General features: G+C 39.2%; 2 protein-coding genes across 2 annotated transcripts in view; both read left to right on the forward strand.

The window, feature by feature from the left end:
- Positions 1–11,147, forward strand: part of LOC103205259 (calcium-binding mitochondrial carrier protein SCaMC-1-like) — a 72,221-nt gene extending 61,074 nt beyond the window's left edge. Inside the window, 2 exon segments of the mRNA XM_042782101.1 lie at positions 3,878–4,021; positions 11,044–11,147. Coding sequence (XP_042638035.1) covers positions 3,878–4,021; positions 11,044–11,147 — 248 coding nt within the window.
- A 376-nt stretch (positions 11,148–11,523) lies between these two features.
- The window catches only part of LOC103204725 (calcium-binding mitochondrial carrier protein SCaMC-1-like), a 97,520-nt gene continuing 88,416 nt past the window's right edge, over positions 11,524–20,627 (forward strand). The window contains exon 1 of the mRNA XM_007949925.1: positions 11,524–11,706. Within this exon, the coding sequence (XP_007948116.1) occupies positions 11,524–11,706 (183 nt within the window). The remainder of the gene's footprint in view (positions 11,707–20,627) is intronic.

A 20,627-nucleotide genomic window follows, 5' to 3' on the forward strand; every position in this document is an offset into this window, starting at 1 on the left:
TTTCACGCAAATTCTTCTGCTAGTTGGGGTTTAGTCCAAATCTGCATCCTTTCCTTCAAGGCTCAGGGGTCCAAGATTATCTTCTGTGTCTGTATTAATTGGTTTCCCTTTTCTTTGTTGAAGAGGGTCTGTGCAATCCTTCTGCCTAGTCCGCCATCTTGCCCCACCTCTCCGCTTTCCCCAAAAGCATTTCTTGAAAGACTCTTGTTTCCCATTGGTTTGTCTCAGGAGCCTTGTCGACAATGAATTGACCAAAAATGTAAGGCTTTATTTCTGGACTCTCAGTTCTATTCCATTACTCTGTATGTCTGTACTTATGCTAATGTCACACCGTCTTGATTACTATTGTTCTGAAGTAAATTTTGAAATTGAGAAATGTTAGTTCCTCTACTTTTATCATGTATCTGATAAGGGGCTTATATCCAGAATATACAAGAAACTCTTACAACTTAACAATAAAAAGACAAATAAACCAATTTCAAATGGGTTCATACCCACTAGGATGGCAATAATAAAAAAAGACAGATAACAAATGTTATTTTCTTTTTCAGGGTTGTTATGACCATTCTGGGTCCCTGCATTTCCATGTGAATTTTAGGATCAACCTGTGTTAGAAGTTTTAGGAACATGGAGAGAGTATGAAATAATAGTCTTGGTATGTTGGGATTATAAATGGTTAAGCAAAATATGTTGTCATTAGAAAAAAAACTTAAAGATGCATTTAGAATTTGATCAAGAACTCAAAACGAGACCAAATCAGCATGAGTGTGTGTTTTTTCAGCCATGCTTAGTTGCATGGGAGCAGGTATGTGGTAAGCAGAATTGATTTTAAACAGAGTGATTCTGTCATGCCAACATGAAGAAGGAAGAAAACACAACAACAAGGGAATTGTGGGATAATAATGGGACCTACCTCACAGAGTTTCTATGAGGATTCAAGTCATATATGTGAAATGGTAGCCACCCTAGGTACATGAAAAGTGCTAGGTAAATGTGAGATATAATCATTGTTACAACTTTATCTCAGAAATAGTGTCTCTCTTTCTTACTAAGGTTGACTTTTCTGCTTTGGCTCCTGATCTAGGTCCTTGCTCCATCAACATTCTCCTTTATCAGTTGAGGAATCTCTTTTTTTTCAAAATAAAATATAAACCTAAACAAAACAAAACAAAACACATTTTCTCTCTTCCTTGATCATTAGTGACTGCTGTTTCTCAAAGAATATGAAGTATTATTTATACTTTGTTTCCCCCCTGTTTATTCCTTTCTTAATCCACTGTGATCTGACTTCTAATCCTACTATTCTATCAAAACTGCTCTTGAGAAGGTCAACGATGTCCTCTAAGCTTCCAAGGCTAATAGAAACTTTTGAGTTATGACTTTATTTGATGTTGTAGTGATTTAGTAAGATCAAATGTATAAAATCTTTAGAATTACGATTGACGTATAATTGTTAGCTATGGTTATCATTTCATGCTTTTGCCTTAACATTTCTTTTTTCATTTTCAATTTCCATTGCAACATAACTTCCTATTATTCACTATCTCTCTTGCCTGTTTTTTCTCATGTATTTTTCTCTTTGTCTTTGCAGCTGTCATATATGCTATAATTTATCTTCAGCCTTAACTGCTTTGCACTCTACAAACACACATTCTATTGATGACCTCATCCCTTTTTCACTGTTTCAACTATCATCTCTATTGTCGTGGTTCCTAGATATTAATTTGTAGATTATATTTGGATTTTCTCTCCTTTTCAGTTCAAACATTGCAATGGGCCAGCAAGCAGTGTTGACTTTACTGAGTGTCATCACTCAGCTAGACTATAATCCTATAAAATAAAATATATAGCTCCATTAAAGTAATTGATTGAACTAAGGTGCTGTGGGAGCTCTGGTAGCATAGTGCCTAAGGCACTTGACTGCTAACCAGAAGGGCTGGCAGTTCAAACCCACCAGCCACTCCTTGGAAGGAAGGTTGGGCAATCTACTTCCATAGTGATACCACCTTGGAAACCCAAGAAGGGGTTTCCATGAGTCAGGGCAGACTCAACGGCACATAACAACAACAAAAGGTGCTGCACTCTGCAAAGAAGAGTGAAAGATGAGCAAAACAATTATTGTTCTCAAAGAATTAATGATTTAATCAAACAGACTTATAAATGGAAAATCCTATACCATGTAATATGTATAGTAAAAAGTGCTGTAGGAGCTCAATACCAGGACATTCAGACAAGGCTTTCTGGAGGAAATTTGTTTCATCTGAATCTTGAGATTAGTTAGTCCCCCTGCCTCAAGCTTCTCTTCATTCTAATCAATATGCTGCACTGCTATTAATTAGCTACCGTTGGTTCTGAACCAGATCACTTCATTCCTCTGTGTTTAACCTTTATTAGTTCACTATTACTATAGTTCGGCTGACTAGTTGAGAGTTTTACTAGCATAAGACATAAGGCTCTTTATGATTTCTTTCAAAAATGCTTTTGTAGACTCATTGCTGACTGTATTCCAAACTATTTCTACTCTGTGCAGGAAGCATATTTTACATTGTGATAAGGCACACACATACACGATATGTGCACATATAAGAAAAGTGTCCCAAACAGTTTTTACCCTTGTTTCATGAAGTATACACTGGTGTTTTCTGTTCTATTTTATTTCATTGTATTTCATTAAAAATGGTGTTGTGCCTCTCTTTAAGTTGATTTCATGACTGATTAATGAATCTTGACCTGCAGTTGAAAAATTATGTGAAAATCCTAAGTAAATCTGATGGTTTTGGAAACTTTAAATGAGGAAAACCACAAAAGCCAACTCAGTGGCATTGCCTTGCATTTTTAAATGATTATTTCAGTATTTCAAAATCATTTAACCAGTCATCTATCTAGAGCATCATCTGGAGACTCAGGGATAAGGGGTTTCTAAGACTCTTTTCTGGGGATCCCTGAAGTGTTAACTGTTTTCATAATAATCATTTTCATTTACTTTTGTCACTTTCGTTATCTTAACAATATATGATAGAGGTTTTCAGAGGCTATATGTTGTGTGATGAAATTATTGCTTTGATGGCTAATGAGAATATGTCTTTGTGTTTTCAGTTTTTTCTCATTTTTATTTCTAGTGTTATATATATCTGTATCTATATATCTATAATAGATGATATCGAGTGATATAACCTATATAACAAAAGCTTTTAGGAGTCCTCAATAATTTTTTAAGAGTGTAAAGTGGTCTTGAAACAAACAAACAAACGAATACTATTAAAGGAAATGCAGTTTGACAAGTTAAGCTTTTCTTAATATTATACTATCTCTGACAGTCCGGGTGGGTAAGTCAGGCTTTTCATCACGAAGGTTCTATGATTTCTGGTTGTTTATAAATAGAGAACACCTCTGGCTAATTATAATTGCTAGGATGGTACATAGGAAAGAAGTGACATTGTGATACTTTGAGTCTCTGAAATACTGGTGTCTGTATTAACTTTAAATGCACTAATTTACACAAGTTGACAGTTCATAAATGTAAATTCTATGGCTCTTACAGGAGCTCTGGTGGTGTAGTATTTGACTGCTAACCAGAAGGCTGGTGGTTCAAACCCACCAGCCACTCCTTGGAAGGAAGACTGGGCAATCTACTTCCATAGAGATACCACCTTGGAAATCCAAGGAGGGGTCGCCATGAGTCATATTTTGTATTGAATTACTGGGCTCTGAATTTTATATTCTTTGCTATAATGCTACACAGGATATAGGAAAAAGTGTGTGTGTATAGTGAAAGAATGTATTTATATATATATATATATATATATATATATATATATAATTATTTTGGCTTGTCTGAAAATGGTTGTTAAAGTGTGTTATAACTTTGTTCTCTGGCAGCTTTTGAAGATTTATTGGCTAGCCACTCATTCAGAAGAACCTGGGTTGGTGTCTTTGGTGGGATGTAGTGCCTTGGCTAGCTTTTGTGGTCAGTTTGCCAGCTACCCCCTGAACCTGGTGAGAACTTGCATGCAGATTCAAGGTAAGTTTTTTCAAGAAGGATCAGTTTGGTAATAATTGAAAGCTTAACAACCCATGAACAGTTATATCCCTTTATTTATTTAGGACTTATTTAATTTTTCCCAGTAATATTTTATAATCTTCAGTGTAGAAGTGATATATATCTTTTGTTAGGTGTATTCCTAGGTATTTGATTTTTTTTTTTGGTGTTGTTAAATGGTATTTTACTCAAAATTCTTCTAAGTGTGCGTGTGTTATTTTGCCAGATTTTAGAAATAAAATTGATTCTAGAATATTAGTAACATATTTTCAGCAATCTTGCTAAATATATGTATTAATTCTAATTGTTTATCTGTTAAATTTTTTTTTTTTTTTTTTTTTTTGGAATTTATGTATACACGAGGTAGCTGCTGGTACCCTGTGCAAATGGTTAAGCACTCAACTATTAGGCAAAAGATTGGTGGTTTGAACCCACCCAGAGGGCAAAAGATTGGTGGTTTGAACTTGGCCAGAGGTACCTCAGATGACAAACCTGGAGATCTGTTCCTTACAGATCACAACCTTGAAAACTTGATGGAATAGTTGTATTGTGGACACATGGGCTCACCATAAGTTGGAAGACTTGAGAGCAACTAACAACAACATGTGTACTTATTCACCGACTTCTGTGAATAACAAAAGCTTGGTTATTTCCTTTCCAGTCTTTGTATACTTTTTATTTAGTTTTCTTGCCTTATGGAACTGGCTAGGACCTCTAGTACAGTGCTACAGTGCTAATGCTAAGGGTGGGTATCTTCATCTCATTCTTACTCAGAGGAAAAGTCTTCAGTGTTTCACCATTGAGTACGATCCTCGCTGTAGGGTTTTTTTTTTTTTTTTTTTTTTAATGTACTCTTTAAATGGGGTATTTTACCCTTTAAAATATTCCAGATGAAGAAAGTTCTCTTTTATTCTTAGTTTGGGTAAAGGATTTTAAAATTATGATTAAGTGTTCAGTTTTACCAAAAGCTTTATTCAAATGTATCAAAAACAATCACATGGTTTTTCTCTTTTCTTCTGTGAATGATGCTTATTGATTTTCAAATGTTAAAAGCACCTTGAAACCTTGGAATAAATTTCACTTGGACATAATGCCTTACCATTTTATATGTTGTTGGATTTGATTGATAATATTTCGTTTAGGATCTTTGCATCTATCTTCATGAGAAAGTTTGATTATAATTTTCCTTCCTGATAATGTTCTTGTCAGGTTTTGGTATTAAGGTTATGTTGGCTGCATATAAACAGAAAATATACCATCTTTTATATTCTTTGGAAGAATTTGTGTACAATTGGAATTTTTCCTTAACTATTTGGAAAACTTCACCAGTGAAGCCATTTGGGCCTGATGGAATTTTTTATGGGAAGCTTCTAATTACAGATTCGAGTTTCTTAAAAGGTATAAGACTGTTCAGGCTTTATACTGTTTCCTCTGTTAGTCTTGTTTCAAATAATTTGTCCAGTTCATCCAAATGTTTAAATTTGTCATAAAGTCATTCATAATATCCTTTTAAATGACTGTAGGTTTATAATGATGTCTTCTTTTCCATTTCTGGTATTAGTAATTTGTGCTTTTTATTCTCTTTTCTTATCAGTCTTGTCAGAGTTTATCAATTTATTAATCTTTTGACTGCTGATTTTTCTCTACTGTACATTTATTTCATTGATTTTTACTCTGACCTTTATTATTTCCATTCTCCTACTTTTAGTCCTTTGGATTGAAAACTTAGATCAGGGCTTGTCAAACTGTGGACTACTGGCCAAATCTGGCTTGCCATCTATTTGTATAAATAAAAATTAACTGGAACACACCCACAACTATTTATTTATGTTTTGCCTATGGCTAATTTCATACTATAATGGCAGTGCTGAGTAGCTGCAACAGAGACTGTATAGCCAGCAAAGCTGAAGATATTTACCATCCAGCCTATTATAGAAAAAGTTTTCCGAACCCTGGCTGTGATCATTGGTTTTCAACCTTTTTTTTTCAGTTTCTAATACATGAATTTAAGCTCTAAATTTCCCTTTAAGTTCAATATCTTTAAATAGCTCTATGGGAGCTCTGGTGGTGTAGTGCCTAAGGCATTTGACTCTTAACCAGAAGGCTGGCAGTTCAAACCCACCAGCCACTCCTCAGAAGGAAGATTGGGCAATCTACTTCCATAATGATGCTGCCTCAGAAACCCAAGGAGGGGTTGCTATAAGTTGGCAGTGAGTTGGTTGGTTGGAATAGCTATATGGCTATTCAGCTTTACTATTATTTCTTGTGTCATCTCTCTTAATATGTCTTTTAAAGTTTATATTTCATCTAAGTTATTTAATATATTGACATAAAGTTGTGCTTAATGTTCCCTTATTATTAACATATGTAGAATTTGTAGAGATGTGTCCTTGATACTCATAGTTTGTGTTTTCTCTTTTTTTTCTTCATTGGTCTAGTTACAGGTTTATCAATTTTATTAAAAATTTAAAAGAAAATAGCATTTGGTTTCATTTTTTTCTATTGTTTTTATTTTGTTGATCTCAACCCTTTATTATTTCCTTCTACTTTTACTTTTGGATTATTTTGCTCATTTCTGTAGTTTCTTAAGATGCAACTAAGTTTTGGGTATTAAAAAATGCTTTCTTGTTTTCTAATACAAACATCTAAAACTATTTTATTTATTTATAGGCATGATCTTAGCTATGTCCTACATATTCTGATATACTTTAATTATCATCCAGTTAAAAATGTTTTCACATTTCCTTTGCAATTTCTTCTTTGATCTACGTGCTACTTAAAAACATTATTTGATCTCCAAATATTTGGGTATTTCTCAGTATCTTTTTGTGCTTGACTTGTAATTTAATTCCATGTGGTCAGAGAATATAGTCTGTATAATTTCAATCATTTAGAATTTATTGACTTTTTTATGGCCCAGGATATAGTTTTTCTTGGTGGATTTTCCATATGCAGTTGAAGATAAAGGGTATTCTGGTATTCTGTTGTTGGGTGTAGTGTTCTATAAATGTCATTTGATCATATTAATGAAATTTTCTCTATATTACTAATTTCTGTTTCCTTATTTTATCAATTGCTATGAGAGGGGTGTTGATATTTCTGTATATAGTTGTGGATTTATCTTTTTTATTTTATCAGTTTTTGCTGCATGTATTTTGAAGCTTTGTTATTAGGTACACACATGCTATGGTTGTTATGCCATCTCGAATCAATCTTAATATTATAACAGATCTTCTTTGTCCCAAAGTATTCTTCATCTAATATTAATACAGCCCTTCCAGCTTCCTTATGACTAATGTTTGTGCAATATTTCTTTATCCACCCTTTTACTTTTAACTTATTGAAAAAAAATTTTTTTTCACTGCCATAGAGTCAATTTTAACTCATAGCGACCCCTCCTTGGGTTTCCGAGGCAGTATCTCGATGGAAGTAGATTGCCCAACCATCCTTCTGAGGAGTGGCTGGTGGTTTTGAACTGCCAGTCTTCTGATTAGCAGTCAGATGCCCTAGGCACTATGCCATCAGAGCACACAACAATTGGCTTATTAGTTACAACTTCATGTTTTGTTTTTTTTTCAGTGGTTGCTCTATGGGTTATAGCATGCATTTTATTTATTTATTGTTGTGCTTTGGGTGCACTTTTACAAAGCAAACTTGTTTTACATTCAACAGTTCATGCATATCTGGTTTCACAGCCTCCATTATTTTCCCCAACCATAAAAAAACTCTCCTGCCCTCTCCTCCCTGTGACCACCCCCTCCCTGTGCCCTTCTTATCGATGCATTCCTGTCTGTCCAGCTTTCCCTCTATGTGAATGCTGCCCCTTTGGTGTCTCAGGGCTGATTGATCAAGGGGTGCATTATCCTAGAGTAGGGGGGTGCATTGACCTGGGGTAGGTGTTCTGTATGTAGGTCTTTCTACTGTTGAGCTAAGAACCAATCCATGTAAGCGTGTCCATTTCTAGGCCCAAAGAGAACCCAGGGCTATAGTCTCAGGGGTTCTACCAATCTCTTCCCAACCAGAAAGTCTGGTCATTTTTGTGTTTTTGAATTTTGTTCCACACTTTTCCTCCCACTCTATCCAGGATCTCCAGATTTGATCCCTTTCCGAGAGGTTGGCATTGGTAACTGGGCACCATCTAGTTCTTCTGGTCTTAGGGTCATGGAGGCTGTTCTGGCTACCTAGTGCCACTCTGACAGGAATATACCACAAATGGGATGGCTTGAACAAACAGGAGTTTATTCTCTTACAGTTCAGGAGGCTAAAGTCTCTAGGGGCTGGGTGAAAGTCCCTTGTCCCTCAACCTTGGGCTTCAGCTCTGCCTCCTGCTCCCAGCCCACTGGTGCGAGAGGCTTTTCTTCATTCACCTGTTGGCTGCTGAGGCTGACAAGCCCAAGGTTGGCAAGTAATAAGGCACAGTCCCTATGTGGTTACCAAACCACCTGGCAGGCCATTAATTCAAGTCCATTAAAAGTCCCGACTGGCAGAGCATGGCAGGCTGCTGAACAAGGACTCAGCTACATGCAGGGTTCAAGTGTGCCATCAGCTAGAGACCATTCCCAAAGCTGTTTCTTATGTACAGGAAGCAGACCACATCCCTAAGGCAGCTACTCAACTGCTCACAGTAGATTCCACCATGGAGTTGATTACCAGTCTCATCATGAGGAATGCTACATCCAGCTGTCTAGCCACTCAACCAGGCCCAGCCAAGTTGACACACAAACTTAATTACCATGGAGGCTGAGGTCCTCATGGTCCATATTATTATCTTTGGACTAATTATTTCCAGATGACTCTGATTTTCTTCACTCCTCTTTGCTCCAGATGAGAGGAGACCGATAGTTGCATCTTAGCCGCTTGAAAGCTTTTAGACTCCGGTCCTACTCACCAAAGTAGGTTGTAGAACAAAATTTTTATGAACTATGTGTGCCAATTGACCATGATGTCCCCTGAGACTATGGTCATGAGCCTGCAGGCCCAGTGATTCTCTCTCACCGTTTATATACATAAACAAAGCACACCCACTCCTATTGATTCCTACTCATAGCAACCCCTGTTGGGTTTCCAAGGCAGTAAATCTTTATGGAAGTAGATTGCCCAGTCTTTTTTCTGCAGAGTGGCTGGTGGGTTTGAACCACCAACCTTCTGGTTAGCAGTCAAATGCCTTAAGCACTATGCCACCAGAGCTCTCTCTCTCTCTCTGTGTATACACACACATATCTATCTATCTATCTATCTATCTATGACTCATAGCAATCCCTCCTTGGGTTTCTGAGGTGGTATCTCTAAGGAAGTAGATTGCCCAGTCTTCCTTCTGAGGAGTGGCTGGTGGGTTTGAACTGCCAGCCTTTTTGTTAGCAGTCAAATGCCTTAGACCCTACACCACCAGAACTCCTATACACACACACACACACACACACATATATAAAAGAGCTTTTGGTACATATATAATACATACTTTCACATATAATGTGAAAAGCTCATGATGGTAGACTCTCATCTTTTTGACTATTGTTGCCTATATTTTACTTTCACATTATAAACTCCACAATATATTATAATTTGCTTTTGATAATTATCTCTTAAAAAAAACACCACCAAACTCACTGCTGTCAAGTCAATTTCAACTCATAGAAACCCCACCTTGGGTTTCTGAGGTGGTATCACTATGGAAGTAGATTGCCCAACTTTCCTTCCAGGGTGTGGCTGGTGGGTTTGAACTGCCAGCCTTCTGGTTAGCAGTCAAATGCCTTAGGCACTATGCCACCAGCACTCCCAATTATCTCTTAAAGTGTTTTATATTTATAAATGCCCAGCACTTATATTTTCCACAAGTTCAATTAATAGCTTTGTTTTATTATTAACTCCTAAAACTCATCCAATTAAATAATAAAAATTTTATGAGTATTTGGTCATATCTTTATTATAGCACTTAGGTTGAATTTTGTTTACTTACCTAAAGCACACTAGACAGTGAAATACTATGAGATTAGGTTCAATGGCCTTTATTTTTAATCTCTAGCATTTAGCAAAATGCATGTACATTGTCCAGTACAAAAAGAAATGTTTTTGTATAAAATAAAGTAACATAATAAAATGTATTTGAGAGTGCTATTTTAAGAGCTAAGTTAACTTTACAGTCTGTGTTTGGGATTTAACAGGAATTCATTTAAAAACATTGATCCAAACCTGTCATTAAACTGTGTCACAAATATTCAAAGAACATGACCTGAGATGGAAGATAGAAAACTTTAGTGCTATCAATTATAGAAGTAAGTTTTTATATAATCCCTCCAGTTTGCCTACCATTCTTTGTGACTGAATTTTAGATCTCAGGCTCACAAAAGAGCCAGAGAAGGTGCAATCAGAGAGGCCTACAAGTGGCAGAAATATGTGTTGTCCCTGAGGTTAAAGAAAAGGAGTTTCAGTACAGAGAGAGCGGTCAACAGTGGTCTTAACGGGTCGGACGATAAATGAGGATTTCCAAGTGTTCTCTGGATTTTGTGACAAGGAAGTTGAGAAAGGCAGGTGGTTGTGGCTGAGGTAAGGGTCTGGGAGAAATGGGGGACAGTATAAGGAAAAAGAGGAGGTCTGGTAGTGTAGTGTCTAAGGCACTTGACTGGTAACCAGAAGGCTGGCGGTTCAAACCCACCAGTCACTCCTCCGAAGGAAGGTTGGTCAAACTACTGTAACTGTCTCGGAAACCCAGGGAGCGGTAGCTATGAGTCGGGTCTGACTCGATGGCACATTAACAACAACAACAACATGAGGTAAAAGAGATGAGTTCTTGGAAACAACATAGACTCAGCGAGGCAGCTGAAGAAAGAGGAACAAAAGCTGAGGCTAATCCAGGAGGATCCTTTCTTAGGGCTTCTCTTGCAGTATCAGTGGGTTTTGGATCCCGAGGAGCTGACCTTTCCTAGGATGAGCAACTGGCACCTGGGCAGCACGCACTCACGTCAGGAATGCAGGTCGGATCCAGTCCTGCAACTTTCTCGCTGCAGGCACCGAGTTTGCGCTAGGAGATTCTATGCATTCAAGTGCTCTTTCGACATATCCTGGAAAATGCTACCCTTCCCCGAGACCCTCTGGAGCATCAGGCCCATAGGCCTCGACCTGCCTGAGTACCCGTCACCGCCCATCTCGGCCCCGCAACTTTCAACTTCCGGGGCGGGACAGTTCCCTCGTGATGCATCCGCCCAGGTTCTCACGAGGCGGCGCTCCAGCGGCTCCACCGAAGATCCTGTCGGCGGCACCCAGGAGTCCATTGGCTTGGGTCCCCTGGCCCCGGTCGGCTCCAAACCGCTGCAGCACCATCAGACAGTTGCCGTAGACACACTGACGGCGCCGTCTTGCGCAGGCCGGGCGTCCTCGTGCGTCGTCGAAGCGGCGGCAGGTGGCTCGGTGCTTGGGTGGGAAGCCCTCTCTTGGAGGCGAGGTCGCAAAAGTGGTCCCTGCCGCTGTGGGCCAGCGCCCGAAGGGCCATGCTGCGCTGGCTGCGGAGTTTCTTGCTGCCCCGGGCGGCTTGCCAAGAAGACGAGTCCTACAGCCTCTACGAGGCCCTCTTCGATAAGCTAGACCACGACGGGAACGGGGTGGTGGACATCGTCGAGCTCCAGCAGGGGCTGAAAGGCTTAGGTTCCTGGTTTATTGTGGGCTCAGAGCAGGTGAGCGATCAACAGAATGCGACGTCGGGAGTCTGGAAAAACGTTGAATAGGGGGTGAAACCAAACTTGCCCTTTGCGGAGCTCCCTTCAAAATCTATGGAATAAGGGTGCGTGTGAGTCTGATCACACAGAATAACGCAGCCCAGTGAAACTTGTAAATTTTGTTCTTAAATGGTGACAGTGACAAGCACCTTCTGGTATATTTGGGAACTGCTGAGTGGGTTTCTGGTGACTCAGTGAACATTTACTGAACCTACACAGTGTTAGGGGTTATATTAGCCATCTCAGCTCTCAGAAAGTTTGAAGAGCCAGGAGAAGGTGCTTCAGGGTCTTAATTAAGTGACAGGGACAGAGCTTTCATCTTTCTGCCATTCGCCTGAAGAGTTTTGGGAGAATCAGACCTTGATCCTTGGGTTTACACTTGTTTTAGTACCTCCCCTAAATTAGGGATTTCTCACACATGGGGTGGCCATGAATCAGAATGGACTGGGCAGCTGAAAACATGGACAACAACTGGCACCCCTTTCCCCTCCCTCCCCCCTTTTTAAAAATTGTGATTTGAATGAAAGTTTACAGGGCAAATTGATTTTCCATTCAACTTTTCATACACATTTGGTTTTGTGACATTGATTGCAATCCCGTCCAATGTGACAGCACTCTTCCCACTTCCTTCCTCCCTGCTTCTCCTTTCCGTTTGTCCTTTTCTTCCTTCTGAGCTTTATGCCTGGGCCAAAGCTGCTCTTTTGATCTCATATGGCCGGTTCTTCTAGTGTTATTGTTCACCTTATAGGTCTGTCTGTTGCTTGGCTGAAAGTTGAGTCATTGGGATGAGTTCAATTCCAGGCTTGAAGGATGACTAAGGGCCCCAGTATTGGGGGTTCTACCAGTTGCTATCAGGCCAGGAAACCTGGACTTTTTTTTTTTTGAGTTTTGTTCCAAATTTTTCTCTCACTCTAGGACCTTCTATTGTGATCCATTTTAGAGTGGTCATTAGTGGTATCCAGGAGCTCTGGTGGCATAGTGCCTAAGGCATTGGACTGCTAACGAGAAGACTGGCAGTTGAAACCCACTGGCCACTCCTCGGAAGGAAGGTTGGGCAATCTACTTCCATAGTGATAACTGCCTCGGAAACTGAAGGATGGGTCACCGAGTCGGCTCCAACTCCACAGCAGTGAGTGAGTGAGTAGTGGTAGCCAGGCACTTCTGTTTCTTCTGGTCTCAACGTTGAGGAGGCTGAGGTTTGCTTGGTCCAGTTAGTCCTTTGGACTATGTGTCTTTGATTTTCTTACTCTGCTTTGTTCTAGATGGAAAGAGACCAATAGTTTGCACCTTAGATGGCCACTCGCTAGCTTTTAAGACCTCAGTCACTACTCACCACAATAGGATGTAGGACATTGTTTTTGTGAACTATGTAATGCCACTTGAGTTAGCTGTCCCCCAAGACTATATAGTCCTAGCCCACAGGCTCAGTTATTTATTACCTCAAGGTATTTGGTTATGGCTAAGAAGTTTTCATAACTTTGTCCCCTGATTGTTGTACTATATACATGAATATATTTTTATATATATATAAAAAACAAACCTAACTCACTGCTGTTGAGTTGGTTCCAACTCATAGTGACCCCTCCTTGGGTTTCCAAGGCAGTATCTCTATGGAAGTAGATTGCCCAATCTTGCTTCTGAGGAAGTAGCTGGTGAGTTTGAACTGCCAGCCTTCTGGCACTATGCCACCAGAGCTCCTATATTTATAGCACATACAAATATGTATATAGAAATGTTCTCTGCTAAACCTATATATGATTGTGGGTATAGTCCTGTTCACTTACTCATATCGATTCAGCTTGCCTCTCTGCCTATGTATCCATTCAAAGATTACTGTTTGTTTTTATCAACATTGCATGATTGTGTATGTAATAGTATTTCCCTTTGTTGTCTTTAACTCTTGTGCACCTCTCTGTATTTTCCTTTGCCTTGGTGATATTGTACTGAGCATCCCCTTATTGTATATTGCCTTCACTTCACCCAAATTAATTCATGTTTATCACCTAGTTAAGGATCTCTGATGGCTTAGTGGTTAAAGCATTCGGGTGCTAACCAAAAGGTCAGCAATTTGAACCTACCAGCCACTCTGCTGGGAGAAAGATGAGGCAGTCTGCTTCCATAAAGATTTAGAGGCTTGGAAATCCTATGGGGCAGTTTTTACTCTGTTGTTACCATAAGGAGTCAGAATCAACTGGATGGCAGTGGATTATCCAGTTAGTGATTTTTCCCTTCCCAACCCTCCCATCCCTGGTTAACTATCAAAGAATGTTATTACTGTGTGTCCACCTTTCCTGGACTTTTTATAATAGCAGATTCACAGTATTTGTCCTTTTGTGATTGACTTATTTCACTCAGCATAATGTCCTCTAGGTTCATCCAAATTATGAGGTATTTCAAGGATTCTTTGTTATTCTTTAATGTTACATAGAATTCCATCGTGTGTATGTACTGTACTTTGCTTGTCCACTTACCTGCTCATGGACATTTACATTGTTTCCATCTCTTTGCTGTTGTAATATTGTAGCAAATATGGGTGTGCATATATCTCTTTGTGTCTCAGGTCTTATTCTCTAGGATATATACCTAGCAATGAGATTGCTAGATCATATGATTTCTATTTTTAAGGAAGCGCCATACAGTTTTCCACTGCAGTTGTACCAGTTTATAGTCTGACTAGCAGTGTATGAATGAGAGTTCTAATCTCTCCACACCCTCACTAGCATTTGTTGTTTTTCTTATTGAACTTTGCTAATTGTTGGGGTGAGTTAATATCTCATTGTTGTTTTGATTTGCATCTCTCTAATGGTTAATGATCTTGAACATTTCTTCATGTGTTTTAGACCACCTGGATGTCTTCTTTGGTGAAGTGTCTGTTCATGTCTTCTGCCCATTTTTAAATTAGGTGGTTTGTCTTTTTGTTGTCAAGGTGTTATTTTCTATAAATTTTAGAGATTAGTCTTTTGTCACATATGTCATTCCAAAAGTTTTCTTCACATTCCATAGGTTCTCTTTTGGAGAAGTCTTTTGATGTATAAGTACTTAATTTTTAGGAGGTCCCAGACATCTGGTTTATCTTCTACTATTTGTACATTTTTGGTTATGTCTGATAGTCTATTTATGTCATAAATTAGGGCCCCTAAGTTTGCTCCCATTTTTTTCTTTAATGATCTTTATAGTTTTAGGTTTTACATTTAGGTCTTTGACCCATCTTGGATTAATTTTTGAATATGGTTTGAGGTATGGATCTTGTTTCATTTTTCTGCAAATGGATAACCAGTTTTGCCAGCACCATTTGTTAAAGAGACTTTCTCTTCCCCATATAATGGATTTCAGCCCATTGTCGCAGATCAGTTGTCCATAGGTGAATGGTTTTAATTCTGGGTTCTGAATTCTGTTCCTTTGGTCTATGTGGCATTGTACCAGAGTAAAAGGAAAAGGCTGGTCTTGACTTTATTATTTTTAAACTGAGTGGAATCTGATGAGAAAGAAAATTACTTTATTTCCTGTCCATCAATGCTAAAAAATCTTCAGATACCATCTACTGGTTTCTGCTCGCTACTAGTGAGTTTATGTTTTGTTTTTGTTTGTGTGTTTGTTATTTTTGATGTCTAAACCATTTGGGAGCTCTGGTAGCATAGTGGCTAAGACACTTGCCTGCTAACCAGACGGCTAGCGGTTCAAACCCACCAGCCACTCCTCAGAAGGAAGGTTGGGCAATCCTACTTCCGTAGTGATACTGCCTCAGAAACCCAAGGAGGGGTCGCTATGAGTCGGGCCCGACTCGACGGCACATAACAACAACAACAACAACAACAAACCATTTGGACATCTATTTATTTCATCTTGGTGACAGACACAGGATGGAGATTTGCCTTCAATTTAAAGCCAGGTTTTATATGCAAGATAGTGATTGTATTAAATGTGAGAGATTTCTGGTCCTCTTTATTACTTCTGCTGGAGAAATATCCATCTTTGTTATATAGTCATAAACCATTCACCATGCTGTGAAATCATGACCATTTTGAGTTAAGTTTTGTATGTCAAGTGAAGTATGGGTCCAACTTCATTATTTTGCATGTGGAGATCCAGTTGTCCCAGTGCCATTCATTAAGAGACTATTCTTTCCCCACCAAATGAATTTAGCACCCATGTTGAAAATAAATTGATAATAGATGTATAGGTTTAGTTTTGAACTTTCAATTCTATCTCATTGGCCTATATGTCTACCTCTGCACCAGTATAAACTGATAATTTTAATATTGTGTGGTACCTATGGGAGCACAAAAGACATGCACTTAATCCATTTTGGGGGCATCTTTCAGGGAAGGGAGCCCTGGTGGTGCACTGGTTAAATGCTAAGTTGCCAACTGTAAGGTCAGGAGTTTGAACCTACCAGTCCACTCCATGGGAGAAAGATGTGGTGGTCTGCTTCCATAAAGAATACAATCTTAGAAACCTTATGGGGCAGTTCTACTTTGTCCCATAGGGTCACTCTGAGTTGGAATCAACTTGACAGCAGCAGGCTGTATTTCAGGGAGAGCTTTCAGTAGGAGATAATATATAAGCTGAGACGTGAAGAATAGCTAAGAGTAGCCAGATAAAGCCAGATAAAGAAGGGGATAATCCAGGCAGAGAGAAGAAATCTGACAAGGAAGCCATGATGATGGTATAGGTCCCCAGGTATTAATGTCAACTCAGAGCCCGTGTCCAATAGTCCTCACAATATTTGCATATTTCCCTTGCCCCAGTATTAGGGTATTCAAATTAATGGCCATCATCCCTCTGGGGAAGAATTGGCATATGTTCTTGGTTATTTGCCATGGCATTGCAGAATTTCTCCTATGGAAAACCTGACACCTCATTCATATGGCCAGTTGTTCTGAGTGGGTAGTGTGTTGGAGAGAGTGGTTAATAAAGACTTCTATTTGCGTTCCAGATCTGAGAACTGACTTAGGTCAGGAAATTGGGCTGGGGATCATTAATCTTTATTAGGCTGCTCTAAGCTTTTTGACTATGCATGCTTGATTTATTTTGGTTTTATAGATTGAGCAGTAACTTTGTTGACTATACATTTCTCTTGCTCCTGGGAATGCTGTTTTCTATTAATATTCTAAGCTTTTAGTGGGTCATGTCGTCTGCCCATTTTTAAATTAGGTGGTTTGTCTTTTTGTTGTCAAGGTGTCAAGGTGTGGGTCATGTTTCCTGTCTCATGTTAATTATAGTTACTTTCCTTCTGATAGGTGAGTGCTGCCCTTTGGCTGCTATTATTTTGAGAACTTATCACCCCTATTGGTATCAAGGAGCCCAGTGCTAAAATAATAGCTCCAGAATCTCCTACCCTCATCCCTGATTTAAAAAGGATGGCCACCACTGAGCTGGTTCAATTCCAGACCTGAAGGGCAGCTAGGGGCCATAGTTTCAGGGGTTCCACCAAGCTCTATCGGACCAGCAAACCTGGTCTCTCTTTTTTTTTTTTTTTTAAATGATTTTGAGTATTGAGAGTGGGATATATTTTAAGGTGATGGTGTGCCATCTGGTAAGGCAGAAGCCTCTCCATTGTTTTTAAGTAAGGGGAAGAGGGGGAATGGTAAACTTGAACAGAGAGGAGTGGACTACTTCTATGGTCCAGAGGATTCAGGGAGACCTAGGGGTCAAGATCTGAGTGCACTGATTCAATTGTTTTAATCCCAGGTCTCAGGGCCCCACTGTGTCCCAGTCAGGGCACTGATCTTGTATAGCAGACCTGCCAAGGTTGAGAATGCAACCTTTTCTGGACTATTGCTACTCTTATCAATAAGCCCTTAGCCTGTTTTTTCATTTTTTTCTGTCCCATGGTTGCAGGAGATGAAATTCTCATTATATACTGCCAAGGAGATCTCTCGGCTTTCATACTTTACCTTATGTTGGTGATGAATTATTCTCAGCCTTTCACTGTTTTTCTCCAATGCATCAACGGCCCCCAGCAATATCCATCTGGTTTAAGTCCATTTTCTTGAATTTCTCAAAAGCATAAGGTAATGCATTAGTCAGTGTATTCTCTTCCTATCCCAGTTTGCGTCTGGTGAAAATTTTAACACTTGCATCACAGTTGTCTGCTAGGGATTTTCAGTGATCTCTCCCTCACCATTGATGATGTATAATTGGAGTTGGCTTCCTAGGATCATTTCTAGTACCAGCTGTCATAGGGTGGGTTCCACAGGAATAGCCTGAGACATAAAGGAAGTTTATAGGGGAGTGCTTCTTGGGATAAAACTTGTGAAGGCTAAGGAAAGCAGAAATGGGCAGAGGGAGAAGTTGAATTGTAATAGACTTGCAACAGAGCCCTTCAACAATATGAGGGGAGCTCTGGAGCTTAGATAGCCCTTTAGAGTTGTCTTGCCTTAAGACAAGACAACCAAGCCCTTTTTTTTAAACCCTTCCCCTTCTCTTGATTATTGGATGTGGGGAGATGGGTCTTTTCAACCATGACAACACCTAGGGAAGGGCTCAATTAAGAGCTGTTATTCACCAACACTTCTAACTACTCTCAGTTCTGCAGCAGGGGTAAGGGAAAAGTGTGGGCAGTATACCACAGAATCTACTACCCAGCAGATATGTTTTGAAAGTAAAACTGACAAGACTAGTTGATTTAATGGATTTGGGGTGTGAGATAAGGGAAGGACTCAAGAATGACTACAGAATTTTTGGTTTGAACAACTGGATGGATGGTGGCACCATTTGCTATAAGATTAGGCAGAATTGTAGAGTAGTGTGTTGGAGAGAGTGGTTAATCAAGACTTCTATTTGAGTTTCCTTTTAGTCATCCAAGTGGATATATCAAGTAGCAGTTTTGTATTTGAGTCTAAATCTCAGAGGATATATCAGCATAAAATTATATGTAAATCTTGATATTGAATGAGATCCCTAAGGGAGAGGGTATGTTTGTAGAGCAGGGATTTGAAGACTGAGCCCTGGATTTATTGTAGGAAGAGGAAGAACCAATATAGGAGACTGAGAAGAACCAATTAATGAAATAGAAGGAAGATCAGGAGAGTGTGGTCTCTTAGAAGCTAATGTGAATAAAGTACTTTAGAAAAGAAGACATTATTACATAGAACTGAGAGATGTGCTAAGAAATTTTATAAGATGAAGACTGAATTTAACTGTGGGATTTACCAAGATGGAGGATATTTCTAACCTTGAGTAGTTTAATGTGTGTGTGGCAGTTAAATTTGTATGTCAACTTGCCTGAGCCTAGTTGAGTGGCTGGGCAGCTGGTGGTAGGTATTCCCCATGATGAGATTGGTAATCAGCTCCATGGTGGGATCTACCACAAGCAGCTGAGTAGCTGCCTTTGGGATGTGGTCTGCTTCCGGTATTTAAGGAGAAGCCTTGGGGATAGTCTTGAGCTTATGACATGCTTGGACCCTGCCTATAGCTGTGTTGTTGCTTAGCAGCCTGCCATGCTCTGCCGACCTGGGGACTTACAATGGACTTGAATTAATGGCCTGCTGTGTAGTTTGGTAACATCGAGCTGTGCCTTTTCACTTGTCAACCTTGGGCTTGGCAGTCTCAGCAACCAGCAGCTGTCTGAGTGAATAAAAGCCTCTAGCTTCAGTGGGCTGGGAGCAGGAGGCAGAGCTGAAGCCCAAGGCTGAGGGGGCTTTCACCCAGCCCACAGAGCCTGGCACTTTGAGCTTGCACTCAAAGCCTCTAGACTATAAGAGAATAAACTGTTTGTTAAGGCCATCCCATTTGTGGTGTATTCTTGTCAAAGTGGCACTAGGTAACCAGAATAGTATGTGTACTTGTTGTGTGTCCTTGTTGTTTGTTGTGTCTCTGAGAAAAGTGAGAGGACCAGGATTGCTGAATGACTAGCTACTTATACTAGTGATACATGCTAAAGTCATGAGGAATAATAGAGAGGGCCCCCAAACTGGGACTTTGATCTGAAGTCTCTGTTTGGTTCTCTTCTTTGATGAGGGAAGCTGTGCTGGACCTCAGTTGAGCCTCAGTGTTCTTGCCTTCTGAACAAAACCTAGCCCAGTGTGTCTCAAAGCTTGAATAGATGTCTGTTACTTTAAGGAGCTCTGGCAGCATAGTGGTTAAAGCATTTGGCTGCTAACCAGAAGGTTAGTGGTTCAAACCCAACAGCTGCTCTGCAGGAAAAAGAAGAGCCAGTCTGCTACTGGAAATATTTAGTCTTGGAAACCTTTTGGGACAGTTCAACTCTGTCCTATAGGGTTACTATGAGTCAGAATCGACTTAATGGCAGTTGGTTGGTTTATACTACTTTTAAAAGAAAAACTATTCTTGTGCTCCTGAACGAAAGTGCTGGTTTAAATAGTTTATATAATGTGTGGGCAGTATACCACAGAATGTTTATAAGTAACATTATATAAACTATTTAAACCAGCACTTTGGTTCAGATGTTTATATCTATAAACATAAAAGAAAGTATAAAAATCATGATGCTTATAGTTCTTAATACAACCTTTAGTCTTACAAATTAAACACAAGAAACACTACTAAATGCACTGAAATTCTAATTAATTGCATTATTGATTTTATGGTATAGCTAATAGTGTTGGGCTAAAACTAAATTTCTACTTATGAATATTCTACTTAGTGATAAATTCATTTGAGTTAAGCATGCTTAATTTATCTTTTTTTTTTCTTTTTTTAATTTTTACCCACTTTGTTTGCTTGAATACTGTGAAACCTGCCCTTCATATAGTGGCCTCTAATGTCACTGGCATTTCACTTGGCAGAAAATACATTATTACATATGAAGTGAACCTTTGTTCTTCTCCCATTAGTCCTCAACAATTAAAGTGGAATTACTTAATGCCAGTGTGTAAACACAAGTGCACAGGGGCAATGAATTCTATTTTAGTCCT

This window comes from Orycteropus afer, unplaced genomic scaffold (assembly GCF_000298275.1).
Source record: "Orycteropus afer afer isolate SDZICR_OR568_19922 unplaced genomic scaffold, OryAfe1.0 scaffold00010, whole genome shotgun sequence".
NCBI lineage: Eukaryota > Metazoa > Chordata > Mammalia > Tubulidentata > Orycteropodidae > Orycteropus > Orycteropus afer.